At 42.7% G+C, this 22,245-nt stretch overlaps 1 protein-coding gene across 3 annotated transcripts in view; it reads right to left on the reverse strand.

The window, feature by feature from the left end:
* Window positions 1-18,720, reverse strand: part of C5 (complement C5) — a 71,844-nt gene extending 53,124 nt beyond the window's left edge. For 2 of the 3 annotated variants that reach the window (XM_081180024.1, XM_081180023.1), the window contains exons 1-8: window positions 18,378-18,720; window positions 13,251-13,443; window positions 12,176-12,344; window positions 11,248-11,318; window positions 9,795-9,886; window positions 4,970-5,052; window positions 3,562-3,652; window positions 2,472-2,577 (exon numbers count right to left, since the gene is read on the reverse strand). In XM_081180024.1, coding sequence (XP_081036150.1) covers window positions 2,472-2,577; window positions 3,562-3,652; window positions 4,970-5,052; window positions 9,795-9,886; window positions 11,248-11,318; window positions 12,176-12,344; window positions 13,251-13,443; window positions 18,378-18,442 — 870 coding nt within the window. In that variant the 5' untranslated portion in view covers window positions 18,443-18,720. Of the gene's footprint in view, window positions 1-2,471; window positions 2,578-3,561; window positions 3,653-4,969; window positions 5,053-9,794; window positions 9,887-11,247; window positions 11,319-12,175; window positions 12,345-13,250; window positions 13,444-13,649; window positions 13,668-18,377 lie in introns of those variants that run through there. The other variant, XM_081180025.1, reaches the window with a different exon arrangement.
* Between the last annotated feature and the right edge of the window lie 3,525 nt (window positions 18,721-22,245).

The following is a 22,245-nucleotide window of genomic DNA, read 5'->3' on the forward strand; positions in this document are numbered from 1 at the left end:
GTGTGTGTGTGTGTGTGTGTGTGTGAAAATAACACAAAAAATATTACTGGAAAGAACATTGGGAGAGACTTTGCAGTTGATTCCAACTCATGGGCTAGTGGTTGTCTATTCCTGCTATGAGACAATCTTCCTCATAAACATTTCTGGATGCCAATGGTGGCTGGTGCCTACTTGGGACAGGTAGAGCATAAGGCAGGGAGCCCAGCAGCAGCTGGCACCAGAGCTAGTGACAGGCAGAGCCAACAAATTATAATTTTGTCCCCATCTACGTCCCTGCTGAGTCCTGAAAAGGGCAACTTTGAACCTAAAGAGGAGGAAGCTGAGAGGCAGTGCCACCCCCTGGACTGCTTGTCAGTAAGAAGCCAGACTGAGATTGGTGGAGAAGTGCCCCCCTCACCCTAACGGATGAGGTACCACTTGTCTGTTTCAAGAGAGTGCACCTCTGGGGATGAAGTCAAACTGCACAGTGACCTCTCCAGGATGCTACCCTGGGGAGTGTACAGTCATACCTTGGGTTACAGATGCTTCAGGTTCCGTTTTTTTCAGGTTATGGGCATGCCAAAACCCGGATGTACTGGAACGGATTACTTCCGGGTTTTGACCGCCGTGCATGCACAGAAGCACTAAATTGTGCTTTGCACATGTGCAGAAGAGCTAAATCGCGATTTGCACATGTGCAGAAGAGCCAAATCGCAATCCGCGCATGCACAAACGCAGCTCTGCAGGTTGCGAATGTGCGGGTTGCGAAAGTGCATCCCGCACGTATCACGTTCGCAACCCGAATGTTCACTGTATACAGAAGTCCTAGGCTGCTCAGATAACAAGACTCCCCTCTCAGCCTCATCCTACACCAAGAGCGAAATTTATCCTTTACTTTTGAAGCATGGATGTAGGAAAAGCTCAAGTTCAAGCAGGCAAAATATACTGGTGAGCTGACTACTGTGAACCTCTCATATGTGTTAGAATTGGTAGCTTTTCCGTGCACACATGCAGAAGTGGCAATCAGAAAATGACAACAACAGCAAAAATCCCCTCACACAGTTTCATGTTCGCTAAAGGGAAATTCAAGCGCACTTCCATCATTCACAGCTGACAGCAAACCAGAACTATGTTTGCTCAAACAAAGTGCATTTCTGTAAACTACCCTGTGATCTCTGATGGAGGGTAGTATCGAAATTTACATAATGATGATGATGATGATGCACCTGGCACAACAAATCCAGAGTTTTTGCTGGGAAATGCACTGAAAAGCATAGGATGAATGAATAATTAGCAGGAAGATGTTTAAATGCTACACAAGCAAATCAGAACAAAAGAAGAAGAAGAAGAAGAAGAGTTTGGATTTCATATGCCGCCTTTCACTCCCTTTAAGGAGTCTCAAAGCGGCTCACAATCTCCTTTCCCTTCCTCCCCCACAACAAACACTCTGTGAGGTGAGTGGGGCTGAGAGACGTCAGAGAAGTGTGACTGGCCCAAGGTCACCCAGCAGCTGCATGTGGAGGAGCGGAGACGCGAACCCGGTTCCCCAGATTACGAGACTACTGATCTTAACCACTACACCACACTGGCTCCCAAAAGCGCAATAAAGTCCAGATATCGTCGAACCACCACGTAAACTTTGTGCAAGCAAATCAGGATGGATGCTCAATAAATAGGTCCTCTGAGAGAGCCCTTAAATGTGCTCTTTCAGATTTAAAAATGAAAAGCATTGACTGTGAATACAAATATTAATTATTATAGATTTGGGGACACACACCCCAAATCCTAGAAATTAATAAATGGTAGGATTTTGATTATGTGGAGTGTTGAAGGGAAACTTGCAGGCCAGTGGGAAAATACAGGCTAAGCTTTCTTTCCAAGCCAGGGCCTCACCTGGGATCGAGGCATTAAAATGACGAAATGTCATGTTAGCCCATCTGAGAGCCCGAGCGTGGGAAGACAGGGGTTGCCGTGGTGACAGGATGTGGGTTCACAGTGACAGGAAGAGTCTTTTGGAACAAGGTGTGCTAGGAAGAAGATGGGGAAGAAGAAAGACTGGAAGAGATGCCTTTGACTCCACGGCTGCACTGCTGTAGGAGACAAGCCTTGCTTGAAAGGACCATGCTGTAAGATCTGGACTTTTTAATAAATTGCTGGTCCAAATGTGTTTTGTTTTGTTTTAAAATGTTACATGGTCCTGCTAGAGTACGGCTTACTTTCATGGAAAATCAACAAGGCATCAACTGATGTGGCCTGGCTTCTCAAGCCAAGATAAAACCGTTCTGTGATGAGGTACTGTCTGCTCAATTTCAGCCCAAAGTAGCCTGTGGTTTGTTCATGTTTTCCTTATACCCTTGATAATACTAGTTTAAAATTGGAATGCTGACACTCAGTAACTGTCAGGGTAAACCTGGAGACAGATCTAAACCTCAGAAGCTACACTGGGAACTGTGACAGGAGGCCTGATGTAATTATTTTTGATCCAACCTTACCTCAATGCGTTGCAATGCTCTGGGAAGCATCTTTTTTTCAGCTCCTTGAATTATTCCAAAACGGACATAAACTTGAGCATTAGCCAATCTCTTGTTGTAAAAATATCTTGAAAATAACAGCAAAGTAGAAGTATTATTATTATTATTATTATTATTATTATTATTATTATTATTATTATCACTACTATTACTACTGCTGCTGCTACTGCTATTATTATTATTTCAATTTAGTACCCACCCTTTATCATAACACCACAGGGTGAGATACTACAATTTAAAAGACATTATTAAAAACAGTTCAAAACAAAACCACTCCACCAGTTATTGACACTGTTTCACAGAAAACTATAAGCTAAATTTATAGTAGTAACTGATTTATTTCAGACAAGAAGGGCTTTGTTTCTTTGTTTAAAAAATGTATCACAATGAGGTAAAGAAATTTCAGAAGCACTGGGTTCTGTCACATTAGTCCTACTTGGAGTAGGCCCACTGAAATTAACTGACAAGAGTAATTTAGGTAGATTAATTTCAGTGGGTCTACTCTGAGTAGAACTTAGTTAGATTAACATGTATTTTGAGCTATAATTTTAGCTTCAATATATGTTTTAACGATTCATTATTGTTCTATTTTGGGGGTTTTAAGCTCTTTAACTTTGATTTTTATTGACAATTTTAATGTATATTTTATATTGTATGTAAACCGCTAAAAGGTTTTATGTTGTATCCATTGCTAGTCCTAATCAAAAAGGACCCACTGAAATTAATGCTCGTTACTTACTTAGATCTAGAAATTTCAATTTGTCCACTCAAAGTAGCAGTTAGATGAACACAACCTTTTATTCACAATTATTTGGTATATACATTTTGTTAGATAAATAACTTCAACCAATTATAGCAGAAAACAAGAGTACAAACAATTAAGAGGAAGAAAGCCATGTTTTACATTCCAGAATCCACTACAGCTTTGCGGTGGATACAAGACAAGACTCTCACATTGCAAATCCCGCCCCCCCCCATTAAAAATAATTGCTTTTAAAAAGCAAACCCAAAGACAAACAAAAAGGATGCAATATGCACAAGCCCGCCTTACCTCGCTTTAATAATGATCCTGAATTGTTCAAATTGCTGAGAGCTTATAAAATTCTTTTCTGGTTCTATCATGACAGAGAAGCTTGGCAATGCTTGAAATGTGAAGTGGAAGAAAGCTCAGTTAAACCCTTTTACTTTTAAGTACTGTATAAAAGAGATCAAATCTATTTCTGCAGAACATTCACTGCTAGGGCTAGCACCTGTTTTCACCGGCCCTCCTTCCAGAGTTTGGAGGCATGTGCTTAGACCAGCTCCTTGCTTAAGAGCAGGAAAGGGGGAGAAATTTGATTCAGTTCAAATTTAGAAGCAAACTTGCCTTATTCTCACTTTTTGAAACAATATGTGAATTGAAGCACAATCCCCCTTCAAAAACTGGCACTACTCTGAATTTTGCAACATAGTTCTCAAATTAAGTAATTTATACAAAGATGCATATATTAGGGTAAAGTATGCATATTAATGCAGTCATTAGTGAACATAATATACAAAAATACGGGAAGCTGCTTTTCAAATATCTGGATATCAGGTAAATCTGCTTATAAAAATGTGCATATTAGGAGAGATAGCACCCAGTGGGTGCTATCATGTCCTAATGGGTGCTTTCATGTCCTCTCTCAGTTCTCTCCATGCTGATAACCAGCTGGAAGTTTTCCTTGCATAATTGTAGAACATGCTTCCAATGAGCTTATTATTAATTAGATTTCTTACTCACCCAGGGCTGGTTACAGCAATTAAAAAATACATAATGAAAACAGTTTGAAACACATTATAGTCAAGGGGATAAGGTGGGTGCTAATCTATATATTTGTATATCTATACGGTGTTAAAGGCCAGGGTGAAGATGTCTGACTTCTGCATAAACCAGAAACTACATAACAAGGTTGCCAAATACACCTCTGTGGGGAGGGAATTCCATGCCTTAGGGGCTGTCAAGAGAAGGCCCTCTTCTGGGCCACCAACCTCCATACTTCTGAGGGCAGCAGAACTACCAAGATGGCTCCCTCTGCTGATCTTAACACCTGAGAGGGATTGTAAGGAAGGACGTGGTCTCTCAGATATTTGGGGCACAAGTCGTTTAGTACTTTAAACAGATAATTAGGTATGGTAGTCCTCAACTGCTTAACCATTCATGAAATTAATCCACTGATGAAATTCATTAAATTTATATCCCACTCTTCCTGCCCCCACTCCCTGCCAAAGGAGCCTAGGGCAGCAAACCATGAGCAACAAAACAATACAATTAAAAGCAAAACAAAACATTTACAAACATCTAAGGACATCTAAAGACAGTTAACAAATAAATATGTCCATCTTACTCATTACCAATTGAAAGAATATTATAATGCACCTCCCCCAAAAAGAGAATTAGTGAATTGGCTTTATAGTATCCATATAAATATCCACATTACCATATTCTTTAACTTGAAACCCTGTTTTGGCAGAGGTTGTGAAATCCTTTTGATACTTGGCTTTTATTGTCCAGTAACCATATCTATGGGGAGAAAGATAAGATTTTTTAAAAAAAATATGGGGAAAGGGAGCCTTAAAGCCACACACTGGGCTTCTTGGCTGAGCAGGAATTTGGATCCAGTTTCCCTGGTCAAGCCTCTAACCACTAAGGTTGTGCCCATGGGCCAGGCTAGGGAAACTTTTTTTCTTTTTCTTTTTGCAGAAAAGTGGCCCCTGTGCTGTTTTAGACTTCAAACACCTTTTCCTCTGTATTTTAGTTCCTCCTCCTCTGCAAAACTGCACAGACAGAGGGTGACCTACAGAAACGAAGATGTTAATTTCTCTTTATTTCCTTTCAGTAACGTTTTACAAATGCTTGTGGTTTCAGATCGGTTCCAAGAAATTGGGGGAATTGTTACTGTGAAGTTCCTTCCAGGCTTGCCTCTAAGCAAATAGCTTTACAAAGTTTTACCCAGCAGAGCTCTGCTGCGCGTGTAGTAGCCACTGCGTTTCTCCTGCCATGCCCCTATGTGCCAAAACTCCAACAAACTATATGTTTCCCTGTCTTGTGGCAAAATCCCAACTCCTTTCCCTATTATGTTTGAAGGCAAACCACTGCTTAATGCAGCAAGAAGTGACAGAAAGTAGTCAAGGAAGGTGAAATGGAGAGAGAGAGAGAGAGAGAGAGAGAGAGAGAGAGAGAGAGAGAGAGAGAGAGAGAGAGAGAGACTATATTCTCAAAACAGAATGACTTGCTGCCTGGCACTTTCCACAGAAACAAAGATGTTAATTTTGCTTAATTCCCTTCCAGTATTGTTTGAGGTTACAAACAGCTTGCAATTGATTGGGCTGAACACCATGCAACTGTGATGTTCCATGCTGGTTTGTATCAAACCAATTAGCATTACAAAACCCAGCTATGGCATGTAATATGCAATATTTTCCTTATAGTTGTAAATTAAAGTGCTTTTGTTTTTTTAGCTTTTTTCATTGAATAAAGCACTGTTAACTGTGTGTGCCATTGTAATGGATTGCTTTGAAGTCATTTCTGCACCAAGTAATTTTTAGCCTCCAATTCCCCCCCACAACCCATCCCGTATTTTGCCCGACCTGTCCTTTATTTTGCCCAACCAAAAGTGGCAACACTACCATGGGCCCTACGACCCTACAACATTTCTCTGATGAAAATAGGGATGTCCTACCATACCCTTCAACATTTCTCTGATTAAAATTAGGACATCCTAAGGAAAAGCAGGGCATTCTGGGATCAAATCAGAAACTGGGGATGATGGCTTCTGTAAATCCATGACTGTCCCTGAAAAATAGGAATACTTGGAGGGTCTGCCTTGAGGTCTTCACCTTGCACTCACAAAACCTGATTCACCACACACAGAGAGACACAGCTCCTTTGAGACGGTGAAAGTTATTTTTTTTTTTTAATCCTTTGAAATTTACACAGAGTTTAAGAAGGAAATTAGAAGGGTGACTCTCTTGCCCACTTCCTCTTTCAACTCTGTGTGCTTTTCAGCACTTGGATTAATTCTACAGGACCTGGCTTGTGCATTGATTGCTTGGAAAACGTAGTCTGTGTGCATGCATTTCCAGCGGCGTAGCGTGGGGGTGCAGGGGGGGCCGGCCGCACCAGGCGCAACATCTGGGGGTTAGGGTTAGGGGGCGCAAATCCACGGGTTAGGGGGCACAAATTACTTGCCTTGCCCCGGGTGCTGACAACCCACGCTACGCCACTGTGCATTTCATTTCTTTCTGTTTTGGGGAAGGGCAATTGCAGGCAGAATGGGGAGGCAAAAAGTGGCCAGGGGGGTGGCACCCACAGCACTCGCTCCAAAATCTAAATGTGCTGCGGGACCTAAAAAGCTCAGCAACCCTGATCTAGTCACTGAACCACATTGGTGTTGTTAAGTGTGAGAGAGTTCTTGGGAGACCCCCTAATCCCCTCTCAAAGCTGGGAGGAGGGATTGATAGTTACCGTAATCACTCTGAGTATTGTAGCTGTTTGATGGGGATAGCGGTCTCAGCACCCTGAATAAACTACAGTTCCCAGGATTTGGGGGGGGGGAGGAGGCAATGACTGTGTCGTGTGCTTTGAAACTGCTTTAAATGTATAGATGAATGTATCAGATGGGGGTCTGTGCGTGTTAGTATCTCTCTTTTGGAACTCGTGCCCATTCATACCCTCCCAACATTTCTCAGATGAAAATAGGGACATCCCATCCCAGAATAATAATTTTACTATGTATACCCCGAACATCTTACTGGGTTGCTCCACTCTAGGCAGCTTCCAACATATATAAAACAATAATAAAACATTAAACATTTTTTTTTAAAAAAACCTCCCTATACAGGAATGCCTTCAGACGGCTCAGGGGTCAGATAACGCCATACCCTCCAACATTTCTCCAATGAAAATAGGGACATCCTAAGGAAAAGCGGGACATTCCGGGATCAAGTCAGAAACCAGGACGACTTCTCTAAATCAGGGATGTCCCTGGAAAATAGGGACACTTGGAGGGTCTGCACAATGAAGCCTACAACAACTCTATGATTCTATGACTGCGGTCAGTTAAGTCTGAAACAGTGCAATGTAGCATGCGATTAGAGAGGGCTGGCGGACAGCGTTAAAAAAACAGAGCTGTCATCTTTTCCTTAGGCAAGAAACCAGTTACGTTGCTCCTTGCTTTCAAACACCAAATGAATTTCCAGCACCCCCTCGAGGGCTAAAAGGATACATGTTTTGCACCCTTTCAAATACAGTGGTACCTCGGGTTACATACGCTTCAGGTTACATACGCTACAGGTTACAGACTCCGCTAACCCAGAAATAGTACCTAAGGTTAAGAACTTTGCTTCAGGATGAGAACAGAAATCGCGCTCTGGCGGCCCGGCGGCAGCAGGAGGCCCCATTAGCTAAAGTGGTGCTTCAGGTTAAGAACAGTTTCAGGTTAAGAACGGACCTCCGGAACGAATTAAGTACTTAACCCGAGGTACCACTGTACATTGAGAATGCTGCACATCTCCTTTATTGTATCTTTAAGGCATTTTGTAAGGGCCAAGCGAGATGTGATGTGATGTTAACTGCACAGGTGACATTAAAATGCATGGTTTTTTTAAAAAAAATCTAAACAGCAATCGAGGTGGAGCTGGAGTTCCAGGAAGACCACAATGGTCAGGGAAGAAGAATCAAAGTATTTTCGTCACAGCTGTAGTTCCAACCAAAGGCCCTCCCCTTAAAACTGTTCTGTGGGACTGGTAGGGTGGAAAGCAGGTGGAAAGGGGGGGGGGGCAAAAGTAGGTATAGCTAGAGCCAATGTGTCAACTAATTCTAGTTTTGTCTCCATCCTCCTCCATGTGGAATTCGTAAAGGAATAACACTCTCTGGATTGGTTGACAGTAAAGCGAAATGAGCGCCACAATCCCAGAGTCGTCTGCGACTGGACCTAATGGTCAGGGGTCCCTTTACCTTTACGGCAAACAGGTAAGGCAGGGTAAGGGCAGGCGGGTTGATGGGATGGTGTTCCCATCCCCCTAATGGAACAATCTCCACTGAAGCTGCTATTTATACATTGTTAAACTATGGAAAAAGGGATGCGGGTGGCGCTGTGGGTTAAACCACAGAGCCTAGGGCTTGCCAATCAGAAGGTTGGCGGTTTGAATCCCCGCGACGGGGTGAGCTCCCGTTGCTCGGTCCCTCCTCATGCCAACCTAGCAGTTCGAAAGCACGTCAAAGTGCAAGTAGATAAATAGGTACCTCTCTGGCAGGAAGGTAAACGGCATTTCCGTGCACTGCTCGGGTTCACCAGAAGCGGCTTAGTCATGCTGGCCTCATGACCCGGAAGCTGTACGCCGGCTCCCTCGGCCAGTAAAGTGAGATGAGCGCCGCAACCCCAGAGTCAGCCACGACTGGACCTAATGGTCAGGGGTCCCTTTACCTTTACCTTTAACCAGTTCTGCCTCGCTGGGTACAGAGCCTGGGCGTGGGTGGGTACTACAACTATGATGTAGTGAATTGAGCAGAATGCAAGAGGCAATGGAACATCAAATTTTGGACTTGCAGAGGGTGCCGCTGAGATTTGAAAGACCGAAGTCCACCCCTGCCAGACAGTCCAGCAGGTGGATCACTGTCTCTTACTGGGAACCTTTGAAGGCAGCCCTGTATCAGGATGCTGTTAATGTTTGATGTTTTACTATGTTTTATATATGCTGTAATCTGCCCAAAGTGGCTGGGGAAACCCAGCCAAATGGGCGGGGTATAAATAATAAAATTATTAATCATAATAATAAGGGATGGGATGGAGTAAGGCAGTCAGGAGGGTTTCAGGGTGCAGAAGTATCAACAGGAGTACTGGATGGGCTCAGCCATCATGTTTGCACCTCACCCCTCGCCCTCTCAGAAATGAGCAGCAACTCACCTGTCAGATGGTCAGGTAAGTGCCTCTGCCCCATCATATCATCCACTAGTGGAGACAAGCCTTCTTCCTTTCCCTTCCACTCAATTTCTGGTCTCCAGTTTTGAGAGGTTTTATCTAATGAATGCATTTGTAAAACAATACTGGAACCCCCACCCCCCTCCACCATGTCAAGGCTCTAAAATTACTGATTTGACAGTAGTGACAAATATTCGCTGCACCATGGGATAAGTCGTGATCAATCCACTTGGATTCAGGCTATATAAAAAAGATTTTTAAGCTGACTGAGCACACATCCCTTATACTAAATAAAGGAAAGGTTTCATTCAACCTGTAACATTTAAAATATGAACAGATCTACTTAGGATATGGTGGGATTTTGAAGTCAGGGAAAGATAAAATCCCAGTGATGTCCTCTTCCTCGATAATATCCACTTCTACTCCATCAGGATCCTTTACAGAAAATAAAAACAGCTTTTACAGCTATGGCACAATGTTAATTATCCAAATGAATAAGATAGCATATATGTCTTCGGATAATCAAGTATAGAAATCCACAAAGGTTGTATGCTCTTTTGAATCTTTTTACCAATTTTTTAAATGAATTATCTCAAACTTAGGATATTTTTGAACTGGACAAGGCTATTACATCCACACCATATGTTTAAACTACCTCTAATGAACTTTAAATCACATTGCTTCCCACAAAAGGAATCTGGGAACTGTAACATACCTATTACAAGAACTGCAACTCCCAGCACCCTTAACAAACTACAGTTCCCAAGATTCTTTGGGGTGAGCCATGTGCTTTCAATGCAAGGTGTGACTGTAATGAAGCAACGAAAGAACACAATTATATTCCATGAAGAGCTTGAGCATTCCCCTAGCTGCTCCGTGAAAACTGCTAATTCAAGTTCTTGGCGGAAATGGCCATTCCAGGCCACAAAAGGACACCTGGTGTTCCTAACTATTCCTGGTGCTCCTTGACTGCTTTGAACGGCAAAGTGTGGCAGTGCCTGTACTTTGGAACTCCCTGCCTATTGAAATCAAGCAGGCACCTTCCCCATACACTTGTTGGTGCCTGCTAAAATCACTCCCATACTCCACATGGCATAATTATGAAGCTGAGCCCGCCTCAATCCGAAACAGAAGAATTTTTCACATGCGCACAGAATAATGTGAGGAAATAATTTTTCACATGCACTATGGCATAACTGCATGATATTCTGCTTGTTTTCTAATTGCTTGTAACCATCGTACACCTACATATATGCTTTAGAGTTCAATATGAGTCAATAAACCCCTTTGACTAGTCAAGTACCGTATTTTTTGCTCTATAAGACTCACTTTTTCCCTCCTAAAAAGTAAGGGGAAATGTGTGTGCGTCTTATGGAGTGAATGCAGGCTGCACAGCTATTCCAGAAGCCAGAACAGCAAGAGGGATTGCTGCTTTCACTGCGTAGCGATCCCTCTTGCTGTTCTGGCTTCTGAGATTCAGAATATTATTTTTTTTCTTGTTTTCCTCTTCCAAGAACTAGGTGCGTCTTGTGGTCTGGTGCGTCTTATAGAGCGAAAAATATGGTAATTGGTTCCATAATACAATATTAATAAAAGCTTACAAATACTTCAAGAGGACTGGTTTCACCATCTTCTTCTTCTTTTTCATTTTTTTCTCATCTGTCCCTTTTAAAAATAAGCTGCCTAGCTCCTTAATAAATCTCATATGCACAAGTGCACAAAAGCTAATTTCACACTGCAAAAATTAATATTTTTTGACACAGCATAAAATGTGTCTAGCTGCATGTTAGACTCACCACAAATGTTAAGGTGGCAGATCGTCGTGCTGGCTTCAGCTCTTCATTCAAAGAATAGACCCTGACCTTCACTGTAATGTAAAAAATTTTATTTAACTTACTTTATTTATAAGGAAATCTTTCCCTCACTTTCAGTCCCATTAGGGCCTCCCAAGGCAGCTACCGACAAAATCATAAGCACAAGAAAACCATTTGCTTTGCATTTCTGTGTGTGGGTTCTATTTTTTATTTATATCTTGCCTTTCTCCCAAGATGAGATTCAAGGCTACTTCCAAAATTTAAAAACATCAATTAAAAAAAGAAAGAAAGTTAAAAGCAATAGTTAAAATACATCAAAACACATTTAGAACCAACAATTATCTCAATAGGAAGGTTTTAGCCTGCTGGTGGAAGGCTATTAAGGAGAAAATGGCCACAATATGGGACTGTTAGCAGACCTTGTAGCTTGGATGAATTATATTGGAATAATCACTTGCAGTTTCTGGAGTTCAAAGGATATATTCATGCTGTAACGACTTATAGGATGAGAGGAGATGCAAGAGAGAAAGTAGCTGACATCTTGTCTCAATAAGTTGAAAGAAACAACAAAATAGCTAAGCTTGTAGGAGTGGAGTTAACTTTGACAGAGATCATTGGCTAGATCACTGGACAATCAGTGTCTTGTGTGGTTTAAAGTAACACATGCAGTAACTACAAACTCAAGAGAAGGAAATTTATTTGCTTTTCTGCAACAGAGACCTACTACTACCACACTATTATTGTGTCAATGACACATAGCAGAACACACACAAGAAGTTTGGAAGACCACAAGCTGAATTATTAATTGATTCAGTGTTATAGGTTAAAAATGTTTGGGACTTTTAAATAAAAAAAGATCAGGATAATGTGAATTGCCACCAAGTGTTTAGCAAAAGGAAACTGACTTTACCTGACTGATCCGGGGTGTAAACAGGTTTATCAGTCTGAATAAAGAGAAAGCCATTCTCATATGTAATAGGCATTTTCTTCTCTCTTGTAAAGTGTGGAGAAATGGCTTCCAAATACACATGCCCAATTGAATTCTTTGGGTCTCTGCTTGACAAATCTTTTGGCTGAATCTAGAAATGTGATAGAGAATAGTTTTAAAAACATGCATGCCAGAGTAACCCATTGGAGGAAAACAGTGACAGATAGCATTTTGTGGTTGCAAGGGTATTGCCCTGCATATGCTAAGTCACGATTTATTTATTTAAACATTTTAAAATGTTTTTGGGCAAAGCCTTCACACGAACATAAAGAAACTATATTAAATACACATATAAGCACATGTAATCAAAAATACAAACAAAAAATAATTAAAAGAGTATAAGAAAGCTAGAATGGACTTATGATTAGGTTGATGTACTAGGTATTAAATAGTGGGTAGACATAGCAGACGACACAGCGATTTCTCCAAAGCAGCTCTTTATTAGTAAGCTGGAACAGAACTGAACAGCAAACAGCTCAGCCGGCCTGCTTTTATAGGCAGCCTGATGTCAACATTGTAGCAACAACAACCCAGGGTTTCCTGCCTAAAATAACTGACGTGGACCTGAGTGAAAACTATATACACGATACTCCTGGTGGCCAGGGTGAGAACTTCAATACATAACACCAGGACCTAGGAGACCAAGGTTCAAATTCTCACTCAGCTATGAATCTATGGGATGGGCCACCCCTGCAATGGTGGGCATGACCAGAGGCAAAAGTGGATGGAACAATGGATGTATTTTTGTACAGTAGGTGACTTTCTATACACAAATAACCCTTCTTTGTCCTCCAACCAGGCAAGCAAGAGGCATTATTAGAATTCAAAGACACATTCAAGCCAGACAAAAATGCTTTAAAGTACAAAGCAGGGCCAGTGGTGGGTAAGGTCTGTGGGGAGTTCTGAAGGCCACATAGAGAGGCCTGGAGGGCCTGAAGTTCCCCACCATTGTTATAAACCAAGCACATACATGTATCAGAAATGCTGTACTACGTACCGTTAACGTTACAGCTCCTTGAAACTTATTGGCAGGTGTCAACTGAACACGACCAGAGGCAAAAGTAGTTTGCTTATCTGGGAAGCTTTTCACAGATATTGTGACTGGAAACTCTTGTTCATATCCAAAGGCTTGAATCACCACCATCTCAGAGGCCCCAACGCGGAACATTTTGGGTGAAGAAACAACGTAACTGTAAGAGAAAGGGGCATCAAAAAAATTTTTAATGGATTCCAAGGAAAGCTGATAAAGTACTGTCTGAAAAATGGGGGTGGGGTAGGTTTATTAAGCACTTAAATGACAGTCAACAGCAGGGGGCCCATGTACTCCGTTTATATAAGGATAAACTGTGCTCAGTTTCCATATTTAAAACAAACTGACCATACCCTATAAGAAGACATTTTTTCTCACAACCTCCTCTTCCTGTTCTTCTCTAGGCAGGTAATACTTCACCACATCCTTGTGAATACCCCTCAAGTACTTTTTTCTTCTTCTGCATCTATTAGTTACTGAATTGGGGTAGGTAAGAACTTCTGGCTCCCCTAGAGAAACCCGAACTGACTGTGGTGACTTTAGAGCAAGCAGGGCACAGGCCTTCCATCCCAAATGCTGCCAGCCACCACTGCTAATAGAGGCGCAGTTATACAGGCAAGTTAAAAAGGTGGCAATCCTAGTTATACGTATTCACTTCTGCACTGAGTTTATTCACATCTCACTTTATAGCAGCTGAGAAAATACTCTCAAAATAAAACCACGCTCACAACTGCTACAGGAAATCTGCTCCACAACTGAGCTATTTAAGGTGGCTTAGGTTGTGCCTTCCCAACCGCTATTCTGATCCTAAACAACAAAGGGCATTAGGCTGGATCCATAGCAAGGAGATCATTGTAAAGGTTCTTCAGGGATGGCACGCCAACCCTAAGCTGTAGCTCAGAAGAGAGGGCAGACTGCCACTTAGGGCTCATCCAGACTGCCTTTTGTGCTGGACTTTAAAGCTCTGTATCCAAGCTTCCCCGCTTTCCCCAGGCGAAACTGTGTTTTACTGCTGAATGGTGAAATGTGAGTTTTCCTGGGGAAAGTTGCAGGACAAAAGAAAAACCACTGAGACACAGACCTGTGCCTGGGAAATGTGGTGCTAAAGGAAGTCATCAGTGGTGCTGAGTTGCCCCCTAGAGTTGCCATGCCTGCACAACATGATAGTGAACCACCTCTCTTTATCTTTAATGTTTCTTATCTCTCTGTTCTCTCCCCCTTCCTTCCTTCCTTTCTTTTTTCCTTTTGTTTTCTTTTCCCCTTTCTCTCTCTCCTCTCATGTCTTTTCAATTCTATCTGTTCTAGATATTATTTTATTGTATTGTGAAAACTTTAATAAAAATAATTATGAAAAAAGAAAGGAAAGCACATTTTTAAACTTACCAAACATGTAGTCTTTTTTTTCTATGCTAGGGGAATAGGGAACCTTTGGAAATCAATTTGAAGTGCATATTTTAAAGGTCTTACAGCCTATATTTCCATACTTTACTTTGCTGCATATTTTGTGATTTCGGATCTCTGCTGGGGTTCTCTCGCCAAAATGTACATGCACCAAACTTGAATATCCACAACCAGAAAGAAATATTGAAAATAAGGTGCCTCATATCCTTAAGTGCTGCAGGCTTTGCGGGGCTGAATTCCTGCCCAAAATCACATGGCCATTGTTTCCATGAGGGTTGTCAGATAAGTCAGCATATTGCAATCAGCATATCGTCTTCCTGATCTTACCCTGGCTGGCTGGCTGCCACTGTGTATCTGACCTTATCCTCTTTATTATTCTTTCTTACCTGGCTTTTGGCATGAAAGGAGCCCTCAAGGTGAATTACACAAATCACGTAAACAACACCGTCAGCCCGTAATCATTTAAATAAATAAGACAAACAGAACCAGTCTGACAGCAATATTAAAATGTCACAGGGGGATCAAAAGAGTATCTGAAAACACAGCTGAAAATACAAGTGACATAGAGTCCTATGCAGGTTTCCCCTGCCTGAGGTTGGTTAAAAGGAAGAGGAACATAACTGTGAAGGCTGACTGAAGCAACTCCCCCCCCCCCCCAAAGAAAGGAGAACATATTGTGCAGATGGGTTCTTAACTATTTTCCCTCCAGCTACTGTTTTTCCCAGCCCCAGATGTGGTAGAGATGGGGAACTTCAGGCCTTAGGGATGGATGTGGCCCCTCCAGACCACTCTATCTGGCCCTTGCGACACTATCCAGGTCACGCCTTCTCCCTAGGCCATCACTGGCATTGCTCCATGCATTTAATTGACTTCAGCTGCAACAATGCCTTTGTGGTTCAGTATGCACCATACCTTTAAAAGCACATAAAAAGGTAAAGGTGCCCCTGCCCGTACGGGCCAGTCTTGCCAGACTCTAGGGTTGTGTGCTCATCTCACTCTATAGGCCAGGAGCCAGCGCTGTCTGCAGACACTTCCGGGTTACGTGGCCAGCGTGACGAAGCTGCATCGGGTGAGCCAGCGCAGCACACGGAACACCATTTACCTTCCCGCTGGTAAGCGGTCCCTATTTATCTACTTGCGCCCGGAGGTGCTTTCGAACTGCTAGGTTGGCAGGCGCTGGGACCGAACGACAGGAGCGCAGCCCGCCGCGGGGATTCGAACCGCCGACCATGCGATCGACAAGTCCTAGGCGCTGAGGTTTTACCCACAGCGCTACCCGCGTCCCACTTAAAAGCACATACACCCCCCCAAAAAAAGAATCCTGTGAACCGTTGTTTGTTATGGGTGCAGGAAACTGTAGCTTTGGAGGGGGTAAAGTACACTTCCCATGGGGTTTTTTGGGGGGGCGGTGCTTTAAAGATATGGCGTTGGCACAGCCTAGTTTGCTTGCCTGCGTGAAGATCTGAGTTTCATCTTGCTGGAATGTAGCCTGGAATGTAGGGAGGGATTGAATCACCCCTGGAGAATCAGGGTTGTGGTCTGAGGCTGCTCTTGGATTCCAGCTGCCACTCAATTCTCAAATTGCTTCTGCAGTTAAGAGTGCTTATGCCCAGGGTCAGTTGTTCATACTCCTGTGAACTCCCACTTGGACTATGTGGGGCTGCCCTTAAAGATGGTCCAGAGACGGCAGCTACTGCAGAATGCAGATGCTAGATTGATAAGTGGAGCAGCCTTATGGGACCACGTGACACTGTCCTGAATGCACTGCACTGGCTGCGCATGAGCTACCAGGCACAATGCAATGTGTTAGTTAAAGGTAAAGGTACCCCTGACCATTACATCCAGTCGTGGACGACTCTGGGGTTGTGCGCTCATCTTACTCTATAGGCTGAGGGAGCTGGCATTTGTCCACAGACAGCTTCCGGGTCATGTGGCCAGCATGACTAAGCCGCTTCTGAGCAGTGCGCGGAAATGCCGTTTACCTTCCCACCAGAGTGGTACCTATTTATCTACTTGCACTTTGACGTGCTTTCGAACTGCTAGGTGGGCAGGAGCAGGGACCAAGCAATGGGAGCTCTAAAACCCTAATTGGCTTGGGACCCAAATACTTAAAAGGGTGACTTCCCCTCTACCAACTATCTCAAATCCTACAATTCGCAGGTGTGGCCTTATTGGTTGGCCCTGATCCCTGACAGGCCTTTTCTGGTTGGCTCTGATCCCTGACAGGCCTTTTCTGTGGTGCCCCCCCCCCATTTGTAGACTGCTCTCCCTGATGAGGTGCATCTGTCTCCATCATTAATAACTTTCAGGAGGAGTTTGAAAACATTGCTGTTCACCCAGGGAATTGCAAACCAAATAATCCTGATCCTGGCAACCCTGGAAACACTATTTCGGAGAATGTTTGTTACTGTAAACTGCTTTTAGATGTTTTAAATTATAATTGTTTTTAAAATGTTTTAACTGTTTTAAAATATTTCTGTCTTTGTTTTAAGTTGTGTATGTGTTTGCCAGCCTGGCATCTTTTGGGAGGAAGGGTAGAATACAAATTAATTAATAATTAAATGAAACAAACAAACAATAGTATAAACATAAGCATTGCATATATTACTCCATCCACTTTTCTGCCTCTGACACTCAGAAGGTTGCTCATGAGGATATGTGGCCCTGTGTAGGGAAAAGGATTCTCCACCTCTGGGAAAAAAACAAGACCCTATAGTTGTTCCCCTGCTGGGAGGGGAAGCATCTTGAGAGGGAGAGGGAGGTCTGATGAGAAAGCAGCTGAAGAGAAAACAAGCAAGCAGTAAACTACCCAGGATTCAGAACTGCATATAATTTGAGCGTCACATCTCCAAATGCCTTTTTGTACCATGACAGGCTAGTTGGTGGGCATATTTGGGCAAGGAGCTCAGGAATGAGGGTGCTACCACTCAAAAGGTGCTGCTTACCTGAGGCAGGGTCTCAGGTGATGCCAGCAGCAGCGGAGACTAGTCCATAAGGACAAATGGGGTACTGCCGCACTACCTTCAGCCTGTTCTCAGCCAGCCCCCATCTGCCTGTCTTGTTGCTTTCAACCATTGGCTCTGACCACCTAAAGGTAAAGGTAAAGGGACCCCTGACCATTAGGTCCAGTCGTGACCGACTCTGGGGTTGCAGTGCTCATCTCGCTTTATTGGCCGAGAGAGCCAGAGTACAGCTTCTGGGTCATGTGGCCAGCATGACTAAGCTGCTTCTGGCGAACCAGAGCAGTGCACGGAAATGCCGTTTACCTTCCCGCTAGAGTGGTACCTATTTATCTACTTGCACTTTGATGTGCTTTCGAACTGCTAGGTGGGCAGGAGCAGGGACCGAGCAACTGGAGCTCACCCCGTCGTGGAGATTCGAACCGCCGACTTTCTGATCAGCAAGTCCTAGGCCCTGTGGTTTAACCCACAGCGCCACCCGCGTCTGACCACCTACTGTTGGCCTTATACTATCAGTACAAAGCTATGGAAGAAGAGGCTTTTTGAAGTGCAAAGGGTCCATATTACGGCTTCCAAAATCAAAAGCACCACTTTTGCATCAGCAATGGTAAATGGAATCCAGCAATACTCTTGGAGAATTCTTTGCAATCTTGTCATAGTTAGCAACCCGACAGCCCCATTCTGCATCTGCCCCATTTTAACACAACAACAGACACAAGCAACCCTTACTTACGTTTGCTCCTGAGTCAAACCTCTTCCACAAAAGGCCAGAAATAAGAAAATACCAAGAAGATTCATGTTTGCCCTGAGCAGCTGAGACTGATGGGGAGACAAGCCTTTTGGTGTTCTGGTTGCCTGCAAGTCTGTAAATGGAATTTGCTATCAAAATTTCTCTAAGTTAATCATTCATCAGATCTCTGGTATCTGAAGAGGATTTTCATTTCATCACAGAAAAATTCCCCTTCCCTATTCCAGAAAAAAATTAAGTTGGCTGGGTCAAACTGGAGCACCTAATTCGGAGATTTCATTTCTGTATGTCTTTAATCTTGTGCATACAGAGGAAGATATTGTCGAGGGAGGCACTCCTTCCTCCCCAGAGAATACAAACCTTTTAGGAAGTAATGCAAGACCTTCCTCTTTTGAAAGGTTTGCAGAGATTGGCTGGAACATGATGCTTCATTTTGGTTTATCTTTTCTATGCCTAGCTTGATGTTGAGGCAACTGCGTTTTTTAAAAGTTAGCAAATATGTCTCAGGATAAACTCACTGTATAAATAAAGATAAATAAAGATTACACAATTATTGAACTGTCTAATAGTTGTCAACTGTGTTTTTTAAAAGTTAGAAAATATGTCTCAGGATAAACTCACTGTATAAATAAAGATTACACAATTATTGAACTGTCTAATAGTACCACACTAAACATATGTTTTTAAAAACACTAAACATGTTTTTTTAAACAACAACACGGTTGCTTAACATCTTTTATTCATTGTTATTTCATGTATATGCCTTTTTAGAATTTGCTTGTTTATTTAAAACTAGGAAAGCCACTTTGATAACCTCCTTATTTCATTTCTCAATCCATCAAAAGGAGAAGTGGGGCTTTAAGCCTGCAGATCAAATGCAGCCCTCCACACTTACCGGTAGCTATCAGGCCCCTGGAACTGTTTCCAGCCACAACCACTTTCATCAGGCCATATCACCTCACCACACCCTGTTCCAGACCCTTCTTAATTGCTTTTGCCTGGCTGGAATGTGTCTTTGAAGTGTCATTATGCCTCTTACTTGACTGTATGCTGGTGAGTATGTGTAGAAACTTCTGGCTTCAGCATGGCTGGAAAATACCCTACCATATAAAGATAAGAATCATATCCATTGTTCTGCTCGCTTTTACATCTAGCCTCACCCACTTTTGTTTCCGATCTCATTCAGCACTGACATGTACGTATCCAGAAGGTTGCCTGCAGTGAGAGAATGTGGCCTCTGGGATTAAAAAGATTCCTTAAAGGTAAAGGTAAACTGACCATTAGGTCTAGTTGCGGACGACTCTGGGGTTGCGGCGCTCATCTCACTTTACTGGGCGAGGGAGCCAGCATACAGCTTCCAGGTCATGTGGCCAAGCTGCTTCTGGCAAACCAGAGCAGCGCACGGAAATTCCGTTTACCTTCCCGCCAGAGAGGTACCTATTTATCTACTTGCACTTTGACATGCTTTTGAACTGCTAGGTTGGCAGGAGCAGGGACCGAACAATGGGAGCTCACCCCGTCGCAGGGATTTGGACCGCCAACCTTCTGATCGGCAAGCCCTAGGCTCTGTGGTTTAACCAACAGTGCCACCCGCGTCCAAAAAGATTCCTTTGTTTAGTCGTTTAGTCGTGTCCGACTCTTCGTGACCCCATGGACCAGAGCATGCCAGGCACTCCTGTCTTCCACTGCCTCCCGCAGTTTGATCAAAAAAAGATTCCTTACTACTGCCTATATATTGATGCTGGAACCTTACTTCCAGTAAAACCTAGAGCCATTATTGCCACACTGTGTGCAGTATCTAGGGCACACTAACATGCCAGGCTGTGTACACACCATACAGTTGGAGCATATGATTCCCCCTAAAGAATCCTGGGAACTGTAGTTTGTTAAGGATGCTGGGAATGGTAACTCCATGAGAGATAAAGTGCAGTTCCCAGGATTCTTTGGGGGAGCCATGTGCTTTAAATGTATGTTGTCTGAGCATCTAAATAAAGCTTGTGAATAAACTCTGGAGTGAGTTTTTGTTTGAAAGAACCATGGACTGTGATATGAGCTGAACAGAGGGACCCTTTCCCTTAATTCTAAGATCGTATGGCCATACCCACCCACCCCAGCAGCAATTTTGCACTTGCCTTCATTTGCTGGATGTTAGACTTTTAGTGTAAGAACAAAGTTGGTATTGTAAGCTTGCTGTCTTCCGCTTTTTTAAATATAGTATAACTGTGTAGACATGTGCCTCTGTAGATGTCTGTCTTTGATTTGTGCACACTAAGTGGAATGTCCTAGGAAAACAGATGTTATGCAAGATTTTGCAAGTTTAAACAAATACTTTAACCAACGTTTACAGGAAAGACTGTTTGCAAAAGAAATCATTGACCAATGAAATCATACCCATACCCTTCACACTTAGCAGGAGGTCACTCCTCCCTCCCATGTGAAAGTAAGAAAGCTATCCCTTGTCATGTGCAAAGAGGGGAGTCATCCTAGCTTTCTTGGGGCTCCCTCACAGGTTAGAAAAATATTATGTGGAAGAAAAAAAATCCAAACACATGGGACACCATACCCAGGAATGGGAGATCTATTGTAAACAATACTGTATTTGATAATATACTGCTACAAAGTGCAACAAAATGTTGCAGCATGGAACCACAACAAAAAGTTGTTGTGTGAAATCCTTCAGGCCCATTTTCAGCATACTGCATTCCAGAAACCAGAGGTAGCTTGTGAGGTGAGCGGAGACAGTGGCATCCTCCCACCACCAGCACTGCTGCACACAATACGGATCTCCTTCACTGTTGTTGTGATTATCGCCCTGTTGTTCGATATAGTCTAATTGTAGGCTCTGAAAGGCCTTGGGGGGAAAAATTAACCTCAAACTTCTTTATTTATTAATTTTTATTGAATTTTACAAGAAAAGAAAAAGAAACAAAAAGCAATACATAACATTGTAAACACATTTATATACCGTATTTTTTGCACCATAACACTCACTTTTTTCCTCCTAAAAAGTAAGGGGAAATGTCTGTGCGTGTTATGGAGGTAATGCCTACGGGTGGCATGCCTACGGATTTTCCTCCTCTAAAAACTACATGCGTGTTATGGTCGGGTGCGTATTATAGAGCAAAAAATACGGTACATGTTTTCCAAAATGCAACCTAAAAAAGAAACTACTTTTCATAACCAATAATATTACCAAATTCATGCCTGAAACATTACAATATATAAATCTTAGTTAAAATATTATAAAAGGCCTTCATGTGGCAACCACATTGCTGAAGTTAAACAGGTCTCAGCCTGCTCAGTGCCTAGATGGAGTAGCCTGATGTAAGCACCCTTGTAAGTAATAAATAATAACTATATATGCTTACTTACAAATCACTATGATCACAGAACCTAATTAATTGTTACAGCAATGAATTTGTGTTGCTGATCATTAATGCATAGATTAAACAATAGGAAACTTGATATGTTTACTGAAATTTTGATTAAAGCAGTCCTTGTACTTCATGGACCACCTCTCCCCACATGAGCCAACCTGAACCCTGCAATCATCCATCTGAGGCCCTTCTTCATCTGCCCCATAGGAAGTTCAGAGGGTGAAAGCACAAGATCTGGCCTTTTCAGTGGTGGGCCCTTTCCAGTGAGGCACACTTGGTGCCGTCTTAATCCGTCTTTAGGCACCAGGTAAATACTTTTATTTTCCCATGGCCCTTAACTTTGGCCCATAATTTGAAGGGTAGCATGGTTCTGCCTTTGTTCGGCATAGCTATTTTTTTTATATTTTTATGGCATGTTCTTACTGGCTTTAAAGGAAATGTAGTAGTGTACTGAAATTTCAGGACATTTTAGAATT

The sequence above is a fragment of the Podarcis bocagei genome (genome assembly GCF_964188305.1).
Source record: "Podarcis bocagei genome assembly, chromosome: Z".
In the NCBI taxonomy this organism is placed as follows: domain Eukaryota; kingdom Metazoa; phylum Chordata; class Lepidosauria; order Squamata; family Lacertidae; genus Podarcis; species Podarcis bocagei.